The sequence below is a fragment of the Bos taurus genome, chromosome 19 (assembly GCF_002263795.3).
Source record: "Bos taurus isolate L1 Dominette 01449 registration number 42190680 breed Hereford chromosome 19, ARS-UCD2.0, whole genome shotgun sequence".
Taxonomy (NCBI): domain Eukaryota; kingdom Metazoa; phylum Chordata; class Mammalia; order Artiodactyla; family Bovidae; genus Bos; species Bos taurus.
Window position 1 is genome coordinate 55,539,978 of NC_037346.1, and position 20,845 is coordinate 55,560,822.

The 20,845-nt window shown below is 57.6% G+C and overlaps 1 protein-coding gene and 1 long non-coding RNA gene across 3 annotated transcripts; both read left to right on the forward strand.

The window, feature by feature from the left end:
* The first annotated feature begins 953 nt into the window (after positions 1 to 953).
* Positions 954 to 5,899, forward strand: FOXJ1 (forkhead box J1). 2 transcript variants are annotated; one of them, XM_005221165.5, is made up of 3 exons: positions 954 to 1,245; positions 1,767 to 2,432; positions 4,118 to 5,899. In XM_005221165.5, the coding sequence occupies exons 2-3, from the start codon at positions 1,935 to 1,937 to the stop codon at positions 4,883 to 4,885; spliced, it is 1,266 nt and encodes a 421-aa protein (XP_005221222.1). In that variant the 5' UTR covers positions 954 to 1,245; positions 1,767 to 1,934; the 3' UTR covers positions 4,886 to 5,899. The 2 variants fall into 2 exon arrangements, with proteins under 2 accessions (XP_005221222.1, NP_001179005.1); NM_001192076.1 differs by lacking the exon at positions 954 to 1,245 and having other exon boundaries at positions 1,935 to 2,432; positions 4,118 to 5,104.
* A 1,449-nt stretch (positions 5,900 to 7,348) lies between these two features.
* On the forward strand, positions 7,349 to 17,522 carry LOC104975134 (uncharacterized). The gene is made up of 3 exons (XR_009491808.1): positions 7,349 to 9,322; positions 10,183 to 10,280; positions 16,035 to 17,522. It is a non-coding gene; the product is annotated as an uncharacterized lncRNA (long non-coding RNA).
* Positions 17,523 to 20,845: the final 3,323 nt, after the last annotated feature.

The following is a 20,845-nucleotide window of genomic DNA, read 5'->3' on the forward strand; positions in this document are numbered from 1 at the left end:
GGATATGAAGGAGTGAACTAGGACAAGGGATAGGGAAAGACATGTTTCTGGATGGGAGTTGACTGCTGGCCTGGTCACAGCTCCTGTGCAAAGGTGTGGTAAGGAGCCCTCCCCCCAACCCCCACCCCCTCCCCCCGCCCTTAAACCGGAGAACTTCCAACTGCAGCTGCTCAATAATTGAAGAGCAGGAAAGCTGGTGACTGGAGGGAGGCTGGGAGAAGGGAGGAGAGCGGACTACAGTCCGCTGTTGCTCCTCATCACTTAAAGGCTAGTGAAATTAACGGAGCAAATGATCCTGGTAGGAGAATTTGGCAAGGGCATGGCTTTTCTGGGTACCACTCAGTGACTCAGCTTCCTCGACTATCTGGAAGGGAGGGAGGGACACTTGGAAGAAGCTCCTGGGATGTCCACTTCTGGGAACCTTGCTGAGGATGGGGTTGGGAGGGAGCGCTTACCAGGAAGAATGATTACCCTACCTGCCATGGGGGCGTCTGCGGACCTAAGCGGCAGGTGGCATCGGAGAGTCAGACCTGCCTGCGGGCACCACTCGACAATCAGGGTCGGGAGACTGGGATAGGCCGCAGAAACGTGCCTAAGTGCCACTCACAACCCAGAGAGGAAAGGAAAACCCCAAGCACGCGGTCCCCGAGTCTAAGCCGCTCCCAGCCTTGGCCTCCGCGCGCCCAGGCTGCGTCCCAGGAGCCGTCTACACCTCAGAGCAGCCTAGACGGGAGGGTGGGAGGGTAGGGGGGTAGGGCGGGAGTGAGGTTCCCGCAGCGGACGGCTCACCCGGGGCTCCCGGGGCGCCGGCTGGAGCGCCGAACCGCGCGCCTCTCAGAACCCTGCGCGGGGCCCTTGCGCGGGAATGTTTGGAGCCGGGACCGGGTGGCGGGTAGGGGGCTGCGTGGCGCGGGAGAAGGCGGCAGGAGGAGGGAGTTCGAAGAGAGTTACCGCCAGAGAGAGTGTTAAGAACCCGCGGTCCCCTTGGAGACACACTGACCAATGGCAGAAGCGGAAGCTGTTTATAGGGGCGGAGCGTCGCCATAGCAGCAGGAGAAGCCTTCGGAGCTGCTACTTAATGCCGGTCCCCCGGCCTCTGGCGTTCAGAGAGGCGCCGTCGGGCGTGGGGGCGACAAGGACTGCTGGCTGGGCCATCGAGCTGGGGGTGGGGTGTCAGAGAGCCGCAGGGAGTGGGAGGAACTTCTTCCAGAACATTCCTTTGGCCCGTGCTGCGCTCTGAGCCAGGTAAGGGACGGGGTGGTCTGCCGGCCGCGGAAAGGGAGGGCGTCTGTAAGTGGCGGGCCCGGGGGACGACATCAGAGAAGTTTGGGGGACACTCACTTCCCGCGTCCCTACAACTCTCTATCCTGTTTCCTTCCTTCCTTCCCCTTGCTCCCTCATCCTAACAGCCCTTTTCAAAGATACTGCCCTCCTGGGCTTCCTCGCCCCGTTTCCATTTGTTATGGAGGGAGGGGAGAGGGGTTGATTTCCCACTCTTGGGGAGAAGAGAATGGCTTCGGATGTCCCTTACACTCTTCCCTCGTTTGGCTAATTAAGTCTCCTCTAAAACATCAAAGAGGAAGAGCCAGGCAGACCCTGCGGAGGCTGGACCACCGGGCACAGCTTCTGTTTCCCAGACTAAGGCAGTACAAGATCCTCCCCAGCTGCGGGGACAATTTTAGAGGAGCCCCTCCCCCAACTCCTTGCGCACACTCTCTCGTCGGGGATAGGGGAAGAGGGCTCAGTTCCCGCTATGGTCCCCGCAGGCACCTCATTCAATTCGGAGGAAGCGACCCCCGGGTCGCGGGATGGAAGCGCTCTTCCGGGAGACTGTGTAACTCGAGCCGCGGGCGTCAGCGGGCCAGAGAGCTCGGCCGGCCACCCTCGGCTCGGCTCGTGGATGTTGACCGCCCCCTCGGAGAGTCCCCGCAGATATGGCGGAGAGCTGGCTACGCCTCTCGGGGGCAGGGGCGGCGGAGGAGCCCGGGCCGGAGGGCGGCCTGGAGGAGCCCGACGCTCTGGATGACAGCCTGACCAGCCTGCAGTGGCTGCAGGAATTCTCTATTCTCAACGCCAAGGCTCCAGCCCTGCCCTCGGGGGGCACCGACCCCCACGGCTACCACCAGGTGCCAGGCTCGGCCGCGCCGGGGTCTCCCCTGGCGGCCGACCCCGCCTGCCTGGGGCAGCCGCACACGCCCGGCAAGCCCACGTCGTCGTGCACGTCGCGGAGCGCGCCCCCGGGGCTGCAGGCCCCGCCTCCCGACGACGTGGACTATGCCACCAACCCGCACGTGAAGCCGCCCTACTCATACGCCACGCTCATCTGCATGGCCATGCAGGCCAGCAAGGCCACCAAGATCACCCTGTCGGCCATCTACAAGTGGATCACGGACAACTTCTGCTACTTCCGCCACGCTGATCCCACTTGGCAGGTAGGGGAGGCCCTCCAGCCTGGCCCACGCTCTCGCAGGCTGGACTGGCATTGCGGATCCAGATCCGCAGGCGCCGCCATCAAGCCAGGGCCCGAGGGAGGAAGGCCGTCGAGGAAGGACCTCTAGGGAGCCCAGTGCTTGGAACTGCCCCCACTCTGACTTCAGAGAGGAAGGAGGGCGGATGTTCAGAGGGCTTTAGGGGTGTTGAATTTGAGGTTGAAGTGGAAAGAACTTATCACCCATCCAGCAGGCCCAGTCCAAAGACCAGGGCTAAACTATGTTTGGACGCTGGCCCCCTAGAGGGAGGTTGATGGACTGAGGGACACATTTTTGTCCCAAGTCCTAGAATTCCTAGACACGACCCTGCTCCAGGCCAGTTTGTCAGGGCCGGACTGGAATCGGAAACAGGCTCTACATCCTGCCTGGTTTCAGTTGGCTGGAGGAGGACAGGGAGGCGAGAGGGGCTGTGCTCTGGGGTGTGAAGGCCAGCTGTGTCCCCATGGAAGGGCTGTGGGTCCTTCCTAAAGCTGTTGTCCCAGCCCCCACCCCAAACCCTCCCTGGTTTCCTGCCACCACTCCCCTCCCCACCCTTCTCATGAACCTCCCTGGGGGGACAATTACCTGAGCCAGGTGCTTTCCACAGGGGCTGTGCCTCCCACACTGGCTTCATGTTCCAAGTCTCCAGAACCTGGCACAGAGCAGCCAAGGGGCCCAGGCCGCCATGTAAACATCCCAGTCTTGCTAGGGGGCACTATCCACCTGCCGGCCCCACCGTCCAAGCCCCAGACCCCTGTTCCCCAACGTGGTTGGGACTGTGCACGCAGGCATGAACAAAGCAGGGTAGTGATGGGAGGCTGGGCACACCTTGCCCTGAGCATATTTGACCATCAGCATCTTTGATCATCTGCCTCTTGGAGACAGAGACCCAGGATGCGCGGATCACTCCCTGTGTCACAGGCCACAGGATCGCAGTTCCAAGATGTTCCACATTTGCTTGGGCTCTGACCCGGGGGGCAGTACCATTTGTAACCTTGGTGAGAAAGCAGAGACCCCCTGCCACCCTACCCCAAGCCTGAGAGGCCCCAGGAATGAGCGCTATGCCCTTGGCCCTCTTGGCCGGGTAATAATCAACCTCGGCCTCAGAGCCTGGAATGGGAGGAGGGGAGTGTTGGGGTGGCGGGGGAGTGAGGGCCCAGGCCAGCGGCCGGCTCTACAAACAAGGAAAATCATCAGATTCCACACACCCCCCCCACACACACACACATACACACACTCACACCCACTCACTCACTTCACAAACAGAGAAGGCCAGCCAGGCCCAGGCAGAGAGGAGATGGCCGTCCAGGCCCTGGGGGAGCCGAGGCCTTTGGCCAGAGGCTGCAAGCGGCAGGGGAGGGGAGGGAGGGCAGGACAGGGTGGCACTGAGAGCCATCCTGCAGCTCAGGGCTCGGATGACTGAGCAGGCAGATATCCTGGCAACAGGGAACAAAAACCCCCGACAGCACTCCCGGTGCCCCGTGGCTGGTATCCCAGAGCCTCCTGGTCTGAGCAGCGCCTCTGCTGCCCTCCATCCCTCCCAGTGGCCCCCATTGGAGAGAAGCTGGTTGTGGGGACTGGCACTGGGTGCCCCCTATCTCCAACCCTGCCCACTCACCCACTCTCCTCTCCTCTCTCCCTGTGTCCAGAATTCCATCCGCCACAACTTGTCCCTGAACAAGTGCTTCATCAAGGTGCCTCGGGAGAAGGACGAGCCTGGCAAGGGGGGCTTCTGGCGCATCGACCCTCAGTACGCAGAGCGGCTGCTGAGCGGGGCCTTCAAGAAGCGGCGGCTGCCCCCGGTCCACATCCACCCAGCCTTCGCCCGCCAGGCCGTGCAAGAGCCCAGCGCCGCCCCGTGGGCCGGGCCGCTGACCGTGAACACTGAGGCCCAACAGCTGCTGCGGGAGTTCGAGGAGGCCACCGGGGAGGCGGGCTGGGGTGCAGGTGAGGGCAGGCTCGGGCATAAGCGCAAACAGCCACTGCCCAAGCGGGTGGCCAAGGTCCCTCGGCCCCCCAGCACCCTGCTGCTCACCCAGGAGGAGCAGGGCGAGCTGGAACCCCTCAAGGGCAACTTTGACTGGGAGGCCATCTTCGACGCTGGCACTCTGGGTGGGGAGCTGGGTTCGCTGGAGGCCCTGGAGCTGAGCCCACCAATGAGCCCCGCCTCGCACGGGGACGTGGACCTCACCGTCCACGGCCACCACATCGACTGCCCAGCCACCTGGGGGGCTTCAGTGGAGCAGGCTGCCGACAGCCTGGACTTCGACGAGACCTTCCTGGCCACGTCCTTCCTGCAGCACCCTTGGGATGAGAGCAGCAGTAGCTGCCTCCCCCCGGAGCCCCTCTTTGAGGCCGGAGATGCCACCCTGGCCACCGACCTGCACGACTGGGCCAGCGTGGGTGCCTTCTTGTAAGAAACCAGGCCCCGCCCCGCCCCCTCCGGACAGCGCCCACGTCTGGGCCCAGACTGCCCCCCAGTGCAGGCCTATGGAAACCCTACTGCCCAGGCAGGGGCTGGGCCAGGTCTCCCAAGGCTGACCCCACAAGGACACAGGGCCCGCAGCCCGGGCCGTCCTCAGATTCCAGCCCAGGTGGCTGAGAACTGGGACCTAGGACCAGGATTGCTGCCTCCCCTCCCCAGCCCCCATACACAGTGTTTCATTGATCCACTTCTTCCCGGCCCCAGGGACACACTCGGGCCCCTTCACTTTGAGAGCTGCAGCTTGGAGGGTCCCTGCTCAGGCTGGAAGCCACAGTACAGGGTCCGCCCCAGAGCGTCTCAGCCTCTAGACTTCTCCCTCTCCGGCTCTCCTCCCCAGGTCTCCATCCGGAGAAAGTTCCCAGGTACAACAAGTGCTAATTAGGTGACTGCAAATTAACCCCATAGGGGCCTCTCCCGGCCGAGCTTCCCTGGGGCCAGGCCGGCAGTACGGCAGTACGTGGGGCGGAGCTGGGGAAGGGGGCCAGAGAGAGGAGACTGAACTGAGGTCGGGGTGCCGGGTGGAGCCAGGAGATTTTCTAAGGCCTCTGGGGCCTTCTGGCCCCATCTCTAGAGGTATAAATCCCTAATCTTTGAGCCCAACTTGAGGCTGAGAGCAGCGGGGAGTTGGTTTTATGCAGGGTTGGGGACAGGAGCAGCCAAGCTGCAGAGGGAAGGGGGGACAGAAAGACTAATTTAGTGAGTGTAGCTATAGCTGAGGCTTAACTGGGAGGGACGCGGTGCTTGCTAGAACCACTGGGACCAGGAAACGGGGGATCACCCTGAGCCCCCTGCCTGTGCTTGTGCAGGGGAGTGCCTTGCTCCACCCTGAGCCCCTTGGGCTGTGTCCCACATCCACCCTCCTGCCCCGTGAGGCAACTTAACTTTTTCATGAAAAGTTATTTACAGTAAAACATTTTTAAAAATAAAGCTTTTAAAAAATTTTAAATGGACCTGCTTGCAAATTTGTTTGGGGGAAAGTGGGGGCCAGTTTTTTTGGGGGCTTCACTGCCAAGGGGGAAGGGCTGGGAGGAAGACGGGGTGGGGGCACCAAAGGCCTGCAGAGTGCCAGCTGATGCCCTCCCCATGACCTCTGTGTCCCCAGAGACAAGGACTGAGAGGCAGCCCTGGGGAGGGGTCCCCTGCAGCCAGGCCCCAGCGCCTGTACCTGTGCAGTGTGGAGACAGTACCTGTAGTCCCCAGCGGGCAGCAGCAAAGGAGGCACAGCTCCCTCCCTGGCCCTGGGGACTCACAAAGGCCGGGCTTGCCCAGGGCTCGGTTCACGTCCCCCAACTCCCCCACCACCCCCAACTCCCCCACCACGGGGGCCTGCCCAGGCTTGCCTTCAGTCCTCGCCTGGGCCTGTCTCCAGCTCCTCCCTTCCTCGGTCCCTTTCTGGAGGGACAGGGTGTGAGGTCAGAGGGCCCCAGCCCCAGGGCCCCTACTTCCCACCCTCGGGTGCAATCACCCCACCTGGCACCTTCCCTCCAATGCAGACTGAGGGTGAGGAAGGCCACCAGGGAAGATGAAAGACAGGGTGCCTAGACCCTACTCTCCCACCGTCAGGTTCCAGCCTGTGGGGAACCAACCTACCAGAGTTCTGATGGGGAAACTGAGGCACAGGAAATGGGTGACACTCAGCAGGCACCTTTCAACCCTCTCGCCCCAGCTTTGCCTGGAACCCATCACTCCCCACCCCCGGCCCCCACCTAGCCCTGCCAGCACAGCTCCTTCCCCCAGCACGCGTGAGCACACACACGTGCACACACACACACAGGCAGGCACAAACAGAGGCACTGTCCCACACAATCCTGCCCAGCCTCCACGGACCCCCTTTTCCCCCAAGCCCCTTTCTTTCCCTGCACTCGAGGCTGGCTCCTGGCCAACCTGGCATTCCCCGGTTAACTTGCTGCTTTCACTTGCTAATTATTCCAAATATTTCAGAAGGGTGCACACACTGCGAGGCCAGCGGGCTGGGGCCTTACTGAGCTCGGGAGCCAGCCCACTCTTCCCACAGCTCGCTGAGGAGGCTGCCCGTCTTCCCTCTTGAGACACGCCCCCTCCCCCACAGCAGTGGCTCCCTCCCTCTCCTCACCAGCCACCAGCCTTCCTCCGCACGTTCCCCAGCACTAGGGGAACACGGGGGCTCCAGGCTCTCCACTGGTCCCCAGGATCAGCCTCCAGCCCCCGCCAAAGGGGCTACAGCCTGGATTGACAGAGGGGGCCTGTCACTGTCCTTCCTCTTCATCCTCTGCCTGGGCCCATCCTGGGGGAGTGGGGCAAGGTCAGGGTGCAGGTGAGGAAAGGCTGAAGGAGCCCCTGGCTGCCAGGAAAAACCACCAGGAAGAACCACCAGGAGTTGAAAATCCCCGTGCCTGGGACAAACGTCTCTGGCGAGGCGGGGTGGGGGGGTGCAGGGTGGGGCGGCAGGCATCGGTACTTCTAAGGGTCCAAAGACACTTTCTGCTGCTGCTGCTGCTGCTAAGTCGCTTCAGTCGTGTCCAACTCTGTGTGACCCCATAGACGGATTCTCCAGGCAAGAACACTGGAGTGGGTTGCCATTTCCTTCTCCAATGCATGAAAGTGAAAAGTGAAAGGGAAGTTGCTCAGTCGTGTCTTGACTCTTAGCCACTCCATGGACTGCAGCCTACCAGGCTTCTCCATCCATGGGATTTTCCAGGCAAGAGTACTGGAGTGGGGTGCCATTGCCTTCTCCGAAGACACTTTCTAGGAGCAGCCAAAGCTGAGATGGGGGCTGTGAAGTCAGCCAAACACAGCGCACTGATAGGGGGAGGAAAGAGTGAAGGGTGGGAAGCATGAGTATCCGATCCTGTCCCTCCTATTCATTCCTGCCCTGACCCTTAGCTGGGTGGCTTTTTAAAAAAGATGTTCCGGGACTTCCCTGGTGGTCCAGTGGCTACGACTCTGTGCTCCCAAAGCAGGGGGACCTAGGTTCGATCCCTGGTCAGGGAAGTAGACCCCACTTGCCGCAGATAGACCTGGTGCAGTCAAATAAATAAAAATATTTGTTAAATTAAAAAAATAAAAATGACGTTCGTTTACTTCAGATTTATTTGTAGGTTCAATGTAATCCCAATCAAAATATATTTTGCACCTTTGACTAAGTTGTAGACAGGATGCTCCATTATTACTAAATACTTTAGTGTGTATTTCCTTAGAACAAGCACATGCTTCCATGATAACCCTAGTACCATCGTCACAATCAGGAAATTGACATTGACTTGGTAATCACATCTTGCTGGCCTGGTAATGCTCCTCTCCATTCCAGCATCTAAATCCAGGACCCCACGTCACACTGAGTTGTCCTTTCTCTTTTGAGCTGTGTGGCTTTGAGCCCGTGACCCAAGCTCTCTGAGCAGGTTTCTCATTTCCTTTGATGTCTACCTCTTTTTTGGTTGTGCTGGGGTCTTCACTGTTGTGTGGGCTTTCTCTGGTTGTGACGAGAAGGGGCTACTCTCTAGCTGTGGTACACGGGCTTCTCCTTACGGTAGCTTCTCTTGTGGATCACCGTCTCTAGGCAGTCTCCGGGGCTCTAGAGCACAGGCTCAATTGTCATGGCACATGGGTTTAACTGCTCTTTGGCAGGTGGATTCCTCCTGAATTAGGCATCGAACTCATGTCTCCTGCCTTGGCAGGCAGATTCTATACCACTGAGCCTCCAGAGAAGCCCTGATCTCCACTTTTGAGGTAAGAAGGCCCTGAGCCACTTCATTCTCAGGTGTTAGGAACAGTCCCTTCTCAAAGCAAGAGGCCACCCTTCTGTCTCCTAACTTGCCACCTTTTCCCCATCCTCCCTTCCCCAAGGATCCCCCAGCCAGGAAAGTGATGAAGGGGGAAAGGGCAGGAGCTCAGGCTTTGGGGGTCCTCCTCCTCTGTCCAGAGCACATCCTGTTCCACAGGACCGGCCACTCCTGGCTCCCATCACTCTCGGGATGTCTGGAAGGCCCCCAGGATGGGATCCCATGCTGTCCTGGAGCAAATGGGTCAGGCCTCCTGCAGAGCTGGCCCAGGGCAGGACACAGTCTCCTGCCATCACACCTCCCCCACCCAGGTGTTCTGGGCACCCAGACCTGCAGAAGGAAGAGTGAGTGGAGGGTGGAAGGAAGGCCTGGGAGGGCCGGTGGGGGCCACTGGTCAGGAGTCAGGCGAGCTTCCGTCCCCATCCCTGGCTGAGGCCCAAAGGTAAACAGGTGTATTTGGACTCCCGGCAGGGGACAGGGGGTTGGCCCCGCGGGGCAGGCCTGGGCCTGTCAGAGGTGGGGATGTGGAGAGAAGCCTGCTTTCACAATGGGTGGCAGAGTGGCCCCGGGTCCTGCTGACACATTCTTGGAAGGTGAAGAGGAAAACACAGGTGACAAGGGAGGGGAGGCAGTGGCACCGGGGAGGGGGCTTTGGGAGGCCACCCAGGCTGGGCCTGCACAGGCCAGTGGGAGCCAAGGAGGTGCCTGAAGCCCCGGGGGGTCATCTTCCTCCAGAGGCCCCTGTGTCCAGCCCACTCCGAGGCTCCCAGGTAGGGTCAGGTTGGAGGCATCGTGACTGGCTTGCTGGGGCCTGAACTTTCCCTGTGTCACGGGAGGGCAGGGACCAGCTGGAGGGTACTGTCCCCCAGAAGCCAACCGGACAGTATAGCAGGGCAGGGAGCGGCAGGGTACACGTTCACCAAGCCAGGAGGCTGGGCTGCAGGTCTGGCTCTCCCCCACTCCGGCCCCCAGATGCCGCTCTGAGGGCAGGACAGCAGGGTCCAAGACCCAGACCCTCTTTCCCCTGGAAGGAAGCAGCTCGCTGAGCTCCCAGGAATGCAAGCGCTCCAGGAAGTGGAGAAGCCTGGCGCCTTGCCCGTGGCCCACACCGCCCACGGCCCCAAGGCCCTTTGAAGCCACGGTGGAGTGCCGGCAGCGCTCCCAGCGCTGCTGTTTGCCCAGGGAATTAAGTTGAGGCTGAGAGGATGCCAATCTTTCTCCACCCCTCACCCAGCCACCCACCAGCTCTGTCACTGGCTCATCCCCTGCCCCGACTCTGCGCACCAAGCCCTGCCCCCAACCCTAGAGGCACCCCATTCCCTTCAACTGGCCTAAAGTGAACCGCGGACAGGGGTCGAGGGATGTGGCAGGGTGGCATACAGACCCCGCCTCTGAGAGTTTTCATTCTCAGGAGTCCATGGGCCTGTAGACCCCTGCGGGCTGATAACCTGAAGCATTCCTATATCTGCAGCATCAAGGACAGGCACCAGCTTCCGAAGTACTGAAGGAATGAATGCACGAAGGAAAGAATGAACGAACGAAGGAGCTGGCTGAGCAGATGGACAAAAGGTAGAAAAACAGCCAAGTCGCTTCGACAAGATGTGACCGCAGACAGTAAACACTACCGGGGCCACGGTCACGGTCACTGGGCCCAGGGTGCTTCCTGATGCTCCCAGGGGTGCAGAGCATTCTGTCCTGGGGGGCCTTTGAGGAAAGCCCCATGCTGCCCTTTGCTGATCCTGTGGGTCTGGGTGGCGTAATAAAAGAAGGAGGGGGGGCCCTGATGCCCGCTGAAGCCGAGTGGGATGTGTGGCAGTGCAAGCCAGGTGAGGAGGGAGGGGAGGGGATACCGGACGAGGGACCAGAGGGAAGGGATGAGAGAGGTGAGAGAGGCTGGGCCTTTCTCATTCTCATCTGCTCCTCCAGTCCCCAGCTCCCTGGGGGCTGAGACCCTGGGAATAAGGACACAGAGGCCCAAGCGGCAGGGCTGGTGCGGTGGAACTGACATTCGAGCCCCGTCTCTCCCATCTTTATTACCCCACCCAAATCCACAGGATCAGTAGATGGCCTTTGACCTGTCTGCACCTGGCTACAAGGTCACCAGGTCAGAGGGGTGACCAGCTCATCTGTCCCTGCGGGTCCCACCCCGAGGTGCACCAGGATGGGCCACTGAGCTTGACGGCCATGGAGCCCAGCTACCCAGTCTAAGCTGAGGTTGGGAGCTCTGTGAGGTGCCTGAGAGTTCCCTGTGCCTGCTGTGTGGCTAACGATTAAGCCTGGCCTGGCAGAGACTGCCTGGGAGGCTGGGCCTGCACTAACGCTGTGCCACAGGGCCGGGCGCGCTTGGGCCCGCCAGTTCAAGGCCAGTTTTGGAGAGAGGCATGGGGCGGGAGGATCTCACAGAAGGCCGGGACTCAACCCCCAGCCACATTCCCCGGGCCTCCCTAGGCTCCCTACTCCCCCTGTGGGTTCTGTTGGGAGGGGGACATTGAAGGTCTCCTAAGGAAAGAGGAAGAAAATCACCAACTGGCCCACAAGAGATGGCGACCCCCACCCTGGCCCCCCACCCAAATGATCAGCTCATAGGCTCTGTTATCCTTGAGCTCAGAAAGCTCTTCTCTGAAGGACAAGTCACTTCCCAGACCCCTCCACATAGATGACCCACTGCTGCTGCTGCTGCTAAGTCGCTTCAGTCGTGTCCGACTCTGTGCGACCCCATAGACGGCAGCCCACCAGGCTTCCCTGTCCCTGGGATTCTCCAGGCAAGAGTACTGGAGTGGGTTGCCAGTTCCTTCTCCAATGCATGAAGGTGAAAAGTAAAAGTGAAGTCGCTCAGTCCTGTCCGACTCTGAGCGACCCCATGGACTGCAGCCCACCAGGCTCCTCCATCCATGGGATTTTCCAGGCAAGAGTACTGGAGTGGGGTGCCATCGCCTTCTCCGAGATGACCCACGGTGACCTCCAAAGGGACTTGGGAAGAGACAGGTATGAATGACAATCCAAGATGTGGCTACACAATGAAAACGACTCCCCCCGGCCCCGGGGAAAATGAAGGATGGTTTGAAGGGGTGGAGAGTGACAGACACCTGTGGAATTCACACGGCGTGGGTAACCATGTGAATTAGGAAATGAACTAGAGCCATTTGGGAGAGGGAAGAGGTGACCCTGGCATTAGCCCTGTCCTGGGGAGGTCACCCCAAGTCCTTCAGTGGAGAGAGCGGAGTCTGTCCGTTAACCAGTATGGTGCTCCAAACCGGAAGGAGATAGAGCCAAGACTTAGGCACAGTTCCCCCGGACCTCATGAAGGTAAAAGCTGTAGCCCAGGTTCATGGACTCTTCCAGAAGAGGGATCAAAGAGGAGAGCAGAGGGTGAGGACCGAGCCTGGAGAAGGGCCACCCTTGGGGCAGGAGGGAGCCTCTTACCTCACCCCGCCCGCTCCCGGCCCCCTAAACACACCTACACAGACACTCCCGTTCCTGGAGGCGGCCGCCCCACGGAGCCACAGTGAGAGTCAACAGGTCAGAGTGGGCTCGGACGGAAGCCAATGTTTGCCCAGGAGGGCTCCTGGCCTCCCACAGGGCATCTCATTAGCACCATGGGGGTAGAGTCCAGAATCTGAGAGCAGGCAGCAAACTCCAGAGCTCAGAACAGGGCAGAAGGGAGGAGAGGGTCAGCTGCGGTGAACACAGGGAAGCTGTTTTAAGATGAGCTGACCTGCGTGTGCCTGCAGGAGAGAAGGGGCTAGCCCGGGGGGAGAGGGTGGATTGCAGGTGCTGGGTGGACGGGATGCTGGGAGAGCAAAGGATGGACCCCTCTGGTGGGAACAGGAGGAGGAAGGAAGGGTGAGCCCTGCCCCAGCCCAGCGGAGCAGTCACTCTGCAGTGCCTCTTGCTTCAAGAGGGAAGATGGTGATGGTGGGGAGTGGGGTGGGGAGTTGGGGGCGGGGGAAGGGGGCTGTGCTGGGGTGCACGAGAGGACTGTGGGGACCTTTGATTCCGGCTCGAGCTAGTGGACAGTGCAATGGGTGTAAGGAGGAAGGAGCAATCTGGAGTGACACGGTAGGGCACTCAGGAACCCGGAGACAGAAAAAAAAAGGGAACAGGAAGGACTTCCTGGTGGTCCAGAGGGTAAGACTCCATGCTCCCAATGCAGGGGGTCGGGGTTCTATCCCTGGTCAGGGAACTAGATCCCACATCCATCCCGGCGACTAAAAGTTCACATGCCCCATGCAATAAAGATCCCGGCAACTAAGACCCAGCACCGCCAAAATAACTAAGTAAATAAACAGAGAGGAACAGGTACACGGGGAAGCCAGCCTTGGCCTCCTTGAGACTGCAACCAACGTATCAGGCCCACAACGTCTCCTGCCTCCAGCTGGCAGGACTCGGGGCGGGGCGGGGATTTCCCACCTGCAGGGAGGACGCCCCGGTCCCAGGTGCTAGAAACCCTGGTCAGACATCACCTGGTTGCCTGGTCAATGTTTCCTTACACCTGTGGACCAGAGTCTGCATGGACATAACTATGGGCAAGACCTGGTCTCAGGGAGATTTCCTGACCCACTGAGTTGGGCAGCGGGGTGGTCTTGCCAGGGTAACTCTCCAGGTTCACTCCCAGGATCGGGCAGAGTGGTCTTCTCAGGGCTGGGAGGCCGCTGTGAGAGGCCCCTTGGTGTCCTCGAGACTGGTGGGCGGTGATGCCACTGCAGCCTGAGTGGGGAATGCAGCGTGAAAGGGAAGGGAAGGGGGAGTCAGGCTGGGGGTACAGAGAGTGTGAGGCTCACAGTTGAGGGATGGCTGAGAGGCTTCTGGGTATCGAAGGATGGTTCTAGGAGACTCAGCTTTGGAAAGGCACCCCAGTGTGTGAGCACGGCCCAGGCAAGCCCTCCTGCCCCTGCCCCCGCTCCCCAAGCAACAACCACTCATTCGGTTTCCACCACCACAAGTCAGGTTTTCCTACGCTAGAATTTCCTACAGATGGTATCAAACACTTTGTACTCTGTGTTTGGCTTCTTTCCCTCAACATGTCAATTTTGAAATTTAACTACCTTGTCACATGCAGTGGCAGTTTGTCCCTTTTCACGGCTGAGTAGTATTCTACCAGACAACTATAGCCATTTGTTTGTCCATTCTCTACTTGATAGATATTTGGGCTGCTTCCAGTTTGGGGCTATTGTGACTAAAGCAGCTATGAACATCCTTGTAGAAAGCATTTTTGGTTTTTGGTCTGAACCATGCAGCATGAAGGATCTTAGTTCCCCAACCAGGGATCGACGCCAAGCTCCCTGCAGTGGAAGCCTAGAGGCTTAGCCACTGGACCACTAGGTGAGTCCTAGGGTGTTTTTTGTTTTTTTTTAATCCTTTTCAGGACTTCCCTGTTGTCCTTAAATTAAGAGTCCAGCCTGCCAACGCAGGGGACATGGGTTCAATCCCTGACCTGGGAGGACTCCACATGCTGCAGGGCAACTAGGCCCGTGCACCACAAATATCGAGACCGACACGCCTAGAGCCTGTGCTCCGCAACAAGAGAAGCCACCGCAACGAGAAACCCACACGCTACCACGAGAGGGTAGCCCCTGCCTGCCGAAACTAGAGAAGACCCACGCATAGCAATAAAGATCCAGTGCAGCCAAAACAAAATATAAATATTTTTTTAAAAAAATCTTTTTCATGTGAATGGGGCTTGGGAAGAGAAGACATATCTTTCACTGGACTATGTTGAGTTGATTCTAGAAGAGTCAGCACAGGTATTCAGCAAGATGCAGAGAGGACAGGAGAGGACAGGACAGAGACAGGCAGGAGAGGAGGCGGGCAAAGGCATGCAGGGGACACCCAGCTGGCTGGCTCAGTGCTGGGGAGGAGAGGGGGCCAGCGGGACTCTTGTCAAGTGCTCTTCTGGCCATGTCACTCATCGGTTGAGAACCCTGCAATGACTTCCCTCACCTACAGAAGGCTCTAAACACCATCAAGATCTTCCCCTGCTCGCCACTCACTTCCCACCTACCACTCCTCTGTGATCAGTCACACTGATGTATTACCCAGAATTGCTATTTCCACCCCTGCCCTCTGCCCTGAGCAAACACCCTCCCACTCTCCCCCTTCACCTGGGTAACTCTTTTCAGAGTCCCCAACTGTGGGCCCCGAGCTGGAAGAACTCTACCATGCTGGTAAGACTCACCCCAACCCTTTCCGCACTTCTGCTTGAGAAGGCAGTTGGTTACACACATTGAGGTTCCTATACGGTCACCCCAACCGAGGACAGCAGGGCCGCATCATCAAGGAAAGGCTGGGAAGGTTGGGGCAGTGTCTCTGGACACTCGCTCTGCCTCCAGCCAGCCAGAGTTCTGGAAAGCCCACCCGCTAAGGCCTACTCGTGACCCTGAGCCATTTCATTTGGTGAATCCAGAACCCAGTTTGGGAGAAGACCTCCATCACAACCTCTCTTCCTGCTTCATCCCAGCAGTCTGTTGCATGACTCAAGCTCAGAGGACAGGGGCTGGGGGTTCTGTCCTCTTCCTGCCTGATGCTCATGCCCTTCCCCTGCTGCCAGCACAGACTGCCCACCTAGGGGCTCCTGACTGCTGCCTGGAGTTTACATTTGTTGGGGAAGGTTGTGAGCTGAGCTCCAGGAACCCACATCAGCTGGCTGGGCCCCTGGCAGACCCCAGAATCTGCAAGCCTAGGCTTGGGGCGGGGGCACTGCCAATGCTGGTCTGTTTGCCCCCTTTGCAGGAGGGAGGGGGCACCTGGAATGGTTCTCAGTCATAGAGGCACAGATGTTTAGTCTGCAGGAAATGTTGAGAGCCTTCCAGTGTCACCTGCAGAAGAGGAAACTGAGGCACAGAGAGAGGACAGGGCTCTGAGGATGTCAGTGCATTTGGGGTTGGCTTCTCCTGGGCACTACTGGCTGGGGGACCCATCTGGACCTTTGCCACCTCTCCACTCATTACCATCCTCCAGTGCCCTTGATTTCACCATGTTGGCATTGCGGGCCTCTCCTGCTGGATGGGGAGCTCCAGGAAGGCAGAAGCAGTGCCTGGTTCTCCATGGCACCTGCCAGGAGCTGGGAGTGGCCCATGGTGTGTGCTCAACAGAGCATGGCGGAACGGATGGAGGGGGTGGGAGCGCATGCCCCATTTCTCAGTGACTTGGAGCCAGAAGCCAGCGCTCTGAGCTGGGCAGACTGTGGAGAGCCAGGGGAAAGACGGCTGGGTCAGCCCTCCTTGTCCTCAGGGACCCCGGGCCTTGCCTCCCAGCTCACCCCTCCTCCTTGGCCTTATTAAAAAAGCCGCTGTTGAAGGTGTGATTGTGTGTGTTGCCCCGTAGGTGGTATACATGGAGAACTGCATACGCTGATCACTGGTCTCTGTGCTCATTCATTCATTCAATGAATACCTGAAGGATGGGAGGACCCTTCCATGGAAGCGGCGGGCACACACACGGCAGAAGACCAAACCCACAAAGCAAGTGGGTCCCAAGAGTGCCCTGGGGGAACTTCCTGGTGGACTAGTGGTTAGGACTCCACACTGCAGTGGGGACATGGGTTTGATCCCTGGTTGCGGAATTAGGATCCCACATCCTGAGCAGTGTGTTCAAAAAAAGAGAAGAAAAAGTCATGAATGAGCTCATTTACATATGGAATTTAGAAAAACCACCAAACTCATAGAAAAAGAGATCATATTTGTAATTACCAGAAGCAGGGGTGGGCCGAGGAGGAATTGGAGAAAGGTGGTTAAAATGGTACAAACTTCCAGTTATCAGATAAACAAGAACTAGAGATGTAATTTACAACATGAGGACTCCAGTTAACAATGCTTTGTGATAGACAGAAAAGTTGTTAACCCAGTAGATCCTAAGTTCTCATCACAAGGAGAATTATTTTTTTTTCTTTACTTTGGATTCTATTTGAGATGATGGATGACAACTAAACCTATTGTGGTAATCATTTCACAATACAGTTGACCTTTGAACAGCAGGGGTTAGAGGCACTGACCCTAGGGCAGTGGAAAATTCCCATATAACTTTACAGCTGGCCCTTTCAATCCACTGTTCTATCGTGTACTGCTGCTGCTGCTGCTGCTAAGTCGCTTCAGTCATGTCGGACTCTGTGCGACCCCATACACGACAGCCCACCAGGCTCCCGGTCCCTGGGATTCTCCAGGCAAGAACACTGGAGTGGGTTGCCATTTCTTTCTCCAGTGCATGAAAGTGAAAAGTGAGAGTGAAGTCGCTCAGTTGTGCCGGACTCTTAGTGACCCCATGGACTGCAGCCCACCAGGATCCTCCGTCCATGGGATTTTCCAGGCAAAAGAGTACTGGAGTGGGGTGCCATCGCCTTCTATCCTAGTGTATATTCACTGAAAAAAATCCAGGTGGACTCCCATAGTTCAAACCCATGCTTGCTGTTCAAGGATTCGCTGTATATATAATTCAACCACCATGCTGTACACCTTATGCATTGATGTATGTCAATCACTTCTCAGTAAAACTGTAGACAATAAATAAATTTTAAAAAGCCAGCAGAAGGGCACCCTGTCTAGGCTGTGAGCCCCTTAAGGAAGGCTCCCCTCTCTCTCTCCTTGCCTACAGGAACCCTGGGCTTAATGAACAAACGATTTAACCTGCTCCCTCCCCCACAATGATCCACCTGCCTGGCAGGATGGCCTGTGTGTGGGTGATTCCAGGCCCCAGCCCGCAGGCAGAAGGAGGCCATGGGTCCATCCATCCGGCTGGGGTCTCCACTCCCCCAAGCACAAGGCCTCCCGGGATGGGGACGCTCGGAGGCGCAGAGAAAGCGCTGAGTCACGTTCAGGAACACGGCCCCCAGAGAGCCTCGCCTCTGGGGCACGAGGCTTCGGGAGCGCGCGGGCGCGCCCGAGGCTGCAGGGCGCGGGGGCGCGGAGGTGGGGCTGCGGGGGCGCCCGGCTTCCCTCTTTGCCAACCGCCCGGCCGCTGGCGTCCTCGGTTGCCAAGAGTTTCGGGGCCGAAGTGCAGTGGGTGCCAGCGCCTGACGTCACCGCTGCCCGCCGGTTTGGGGAATAGGGGGAGGGGGCACCTGCAGAAAGGCCCCGAACGCCCCCCAGCCCTCGGTTTGTGCCCGTCTTCCTGCACGTTCTCTCCTCCGTGCCCTCTCGAGTTTTCCTCATTTATTTGCTGCCCGCGTTCCTCTCCTTTTCAGCGCCCCATTTGCCGCCCCCCGCCACCTCCTTTTCTCTTTCTATCCATCCATCCATCCACCTGTCTTCGGTCTTTCTCCTCCTTTTCTGGCACCCGCTGGACATTCTCGGAGGTTCCAGGGGGCGCGGTGGAAAGGCACCAGTGGGCATCGGGCGCCCCCTCGTGTCCCACTTGGCCCAGCCTGGCCTCGGCCCTGGGGTAGGGCGGAACACTCGCCCCACCACCGTGATTCAAACCAGTTTACACGGAGGACATTCAACTTACAGTTGTGAAAATAATGTTAAAGCTCACCTGAAAAAAAATAAACAACTCATCTTTTCATTCTTTTAGTATCTACTCTTTACTAGATATGGCTGCTATAAATATAATAATGGATTCACAATTTCACAATGGATTTTCTTGAAAGTCAGATTGACAGCTTTGCATAACAGCATGCAGAAGTCCCGAGCTACCTGGCCTGGGGAGGCAGAGCACAGCAGTCTCCTGGCCAGCTGTGTTGACTCAGTGCAGCTGTGACCTCTCTGAGCCTGACCTTCCTCCTCTGCAGAAGGGAGATGAACAGCTGTGCCTGACTTGTAAGTTTATTGTGAAGATTAGACAAGCTACTGCAAGGTGGTGCCTGTAACAAAGCTGGGCTAACAGAAGGCTCTCAGATCATGGTGGTTGGCTACCAAACTGCACTTTGTTGTTCAGTCGCTAAGTTGTGTCCGACTCCTCGTGACCGCGTGGACCAGGCTCCCCCGACTTTCACCATCACCCAGAGTTTGCTCAGATTCATGTCCATTCAGTCAGTGATGCTTGCTATCTAACCATCTCATCCTCCGCTGTCCCCTTTCGCCTTCAATCTTTCCCAGTATCAGATCTTTTCCAATGAGTCAGCTGTTCACATCAGGTAGCCAAAGTATTGGAGCTTCAGCATCAGTTCTGCCAATGAATAATCAAGATTGATTTCCTTTAGGATTAACTGGTTTGATCTCCTTGCTGTCCGAGGGACTCTCAAGAATCTTCTCCAGCAACACAGTTTGGAAGCATCAATTCTTCCATGCTCAGCCTTCTTTCTGGTCCAACTCTCATATTTTTACATGACTACTGGAAAAAATCAAGTTTGACTATACGGACCTTTGTCTGCAAAGTGATGTGTCTGCTTTTTAATACATTGTCTAGATTTGTCATAGCTTTCCTCAGGAGGAGCAAGCAGCCTGCCCTTAGAGAAGGATATTTGAGAAAATACAAAACACACATGTATATAGTTTACAAAATTGCAATGAGAATATTAAAAAGCTCAAAGTATTTGTTCACAGCCATAAAGGATTTCTTCTTGAGATGATGTTATTCATATTTTCTGGAGTGTCGGCTGTGGGCTGGGTGCTGCTCAAAGGGGTAAGTGTTGAATGAGGCTCTTAGGGCTGGTCCATCTGAGCCCAAAGTCCTTTCCACCAAAGCTCTCTAGTCCACTTTTTCTTTTCTCTGGCTGCTAACAATTTAAACTTTTCCTTTCACTTGGTTCTCAGGACTGCACAAGGGCCGCCTCAATGGAGTCATCCTAGCTGTCCTTACACAAGGATTCTGCCTTTTTATCTCCCTCATTTGCAACAGGGGTGCGCCTCCCAGATATTTTCTTCATCAGTACTTTCACGGCCATCAACCAGATCTGAAACTGTCCTCTCGCCCTGAAAGAAAGCTGTCCAATCCCCCTCCAGGGGCTCAGTCCCACTTCTTCCTCCTTTTGTGGAACTGGCCGCTGGGAGAGCCTTGGTAACCCCATAACTTGGTGCCCCCCAAACCTTCTCACCCACCAGTATATGCTTCATTGTCTATCTTCCAGTACCTGGATGCCTCAACAAAGCTGTGCAGCCACTTACCACCCCAGGGTGGGACCAGAGGCAGGGTGAGCCTCTGCAATGGAGGAGGGAGTAACACTAGGTTTTACAGGAGCTGTGTCTGTGGTGAATCCAGAACATTCATCCCTGCAGGAGCCCTGATCCAGGGCCACTTCCCCACCCCTGGCTGGCCCTGAACTAATTAGAGGAGACTCCGGGCAAAGGAGCTGAGACATTTTGGCCCCTTGCAGGAGGGTGCCTACCAGCCCTCCAGGCCTTTCTGATGTCCTCAGAGGCCCTGAGAAACGCTCCTCTTGTGTCTGAGTACCCGCAAACAGGCCTCAGCGCCTCCACCACTGAGAACACCACCTGGGTTCTAACCCCGCGGACAGGTCTGGGCTTTTTCAGCCTTCCCCTTGCACTGTTTTCAGACCTGGGAAAATACAGCGCTGAAGCCACACTCTACCCGCGGCCCGGCCCTCACCCCCAGCAAATAAAACCATGTATCTCTCTCCAAAACAGACACCTTAGTGTGGAGCTTGGAGCTTCTCTCCGGTTCCATACCAGTCCCCGGGATGAGTGCTCCCAGAACCCCTCCTACCCCAGGAATTTGGCCCAGCCCCTCGCAAGTCGGGATTGTAGTTATGGATGCCGCTGGGGCCATGGGCGAGCATTCTTTGCCCGGGCCAGGGCTTGCACACAGGGCGCATTCCGTGAGAACTTTTAGGGCCGAAGGGGGACACGACTACATAGGTCCCTCAGTCATTAAATGAGCACACATTAGGCGCCTGCTGTGTGACAAGCTCTGTGCACATTAGGCGCCTGCTGTGTGACAAGCTCTGTGCTGTGCTTTGCGGGGGAACGCCTCATCTGTGCCTGGATCCGGACAAACGAATTCGTTATTAATCTTTGTGAAAAGAGTCAGCCTTGCCACGAAGACGGCAAGTGAGCTGTAACTGTTGTGCCAGCTGCGGGACAAAACACCGCTAGAGAACCTGAGGGTGGCAACACGCATCAAGGTGAAACCCGGGTGCACCTCCCCGCCACACCCAAGATGGCCACCTGCCGGGGTCCCCTGTCCCTTAGTTCCACGCAGGCGCACTTCCGCCTGCCACTCCAAATATGGCGGCAAGCGCGCCC

Excerpts from the sequence above, each read along its gene's own strand:
- FOXJ1 (XM_005221165.5), top strand. The coding sequence starts at position 1,935 with ATGGCGGAGAGCTGGCTACGCCTCTCGGGGGCAGGGGCGGCGGAGGAG. Across the intron at positions 2,433-4,117 it reads ACGCTGATCCCACTTGGCAG|AATTCCATCCGCCACAACTT; the intron begins GTAGGGGAGGCC and ends CCCTGTGTCCAG.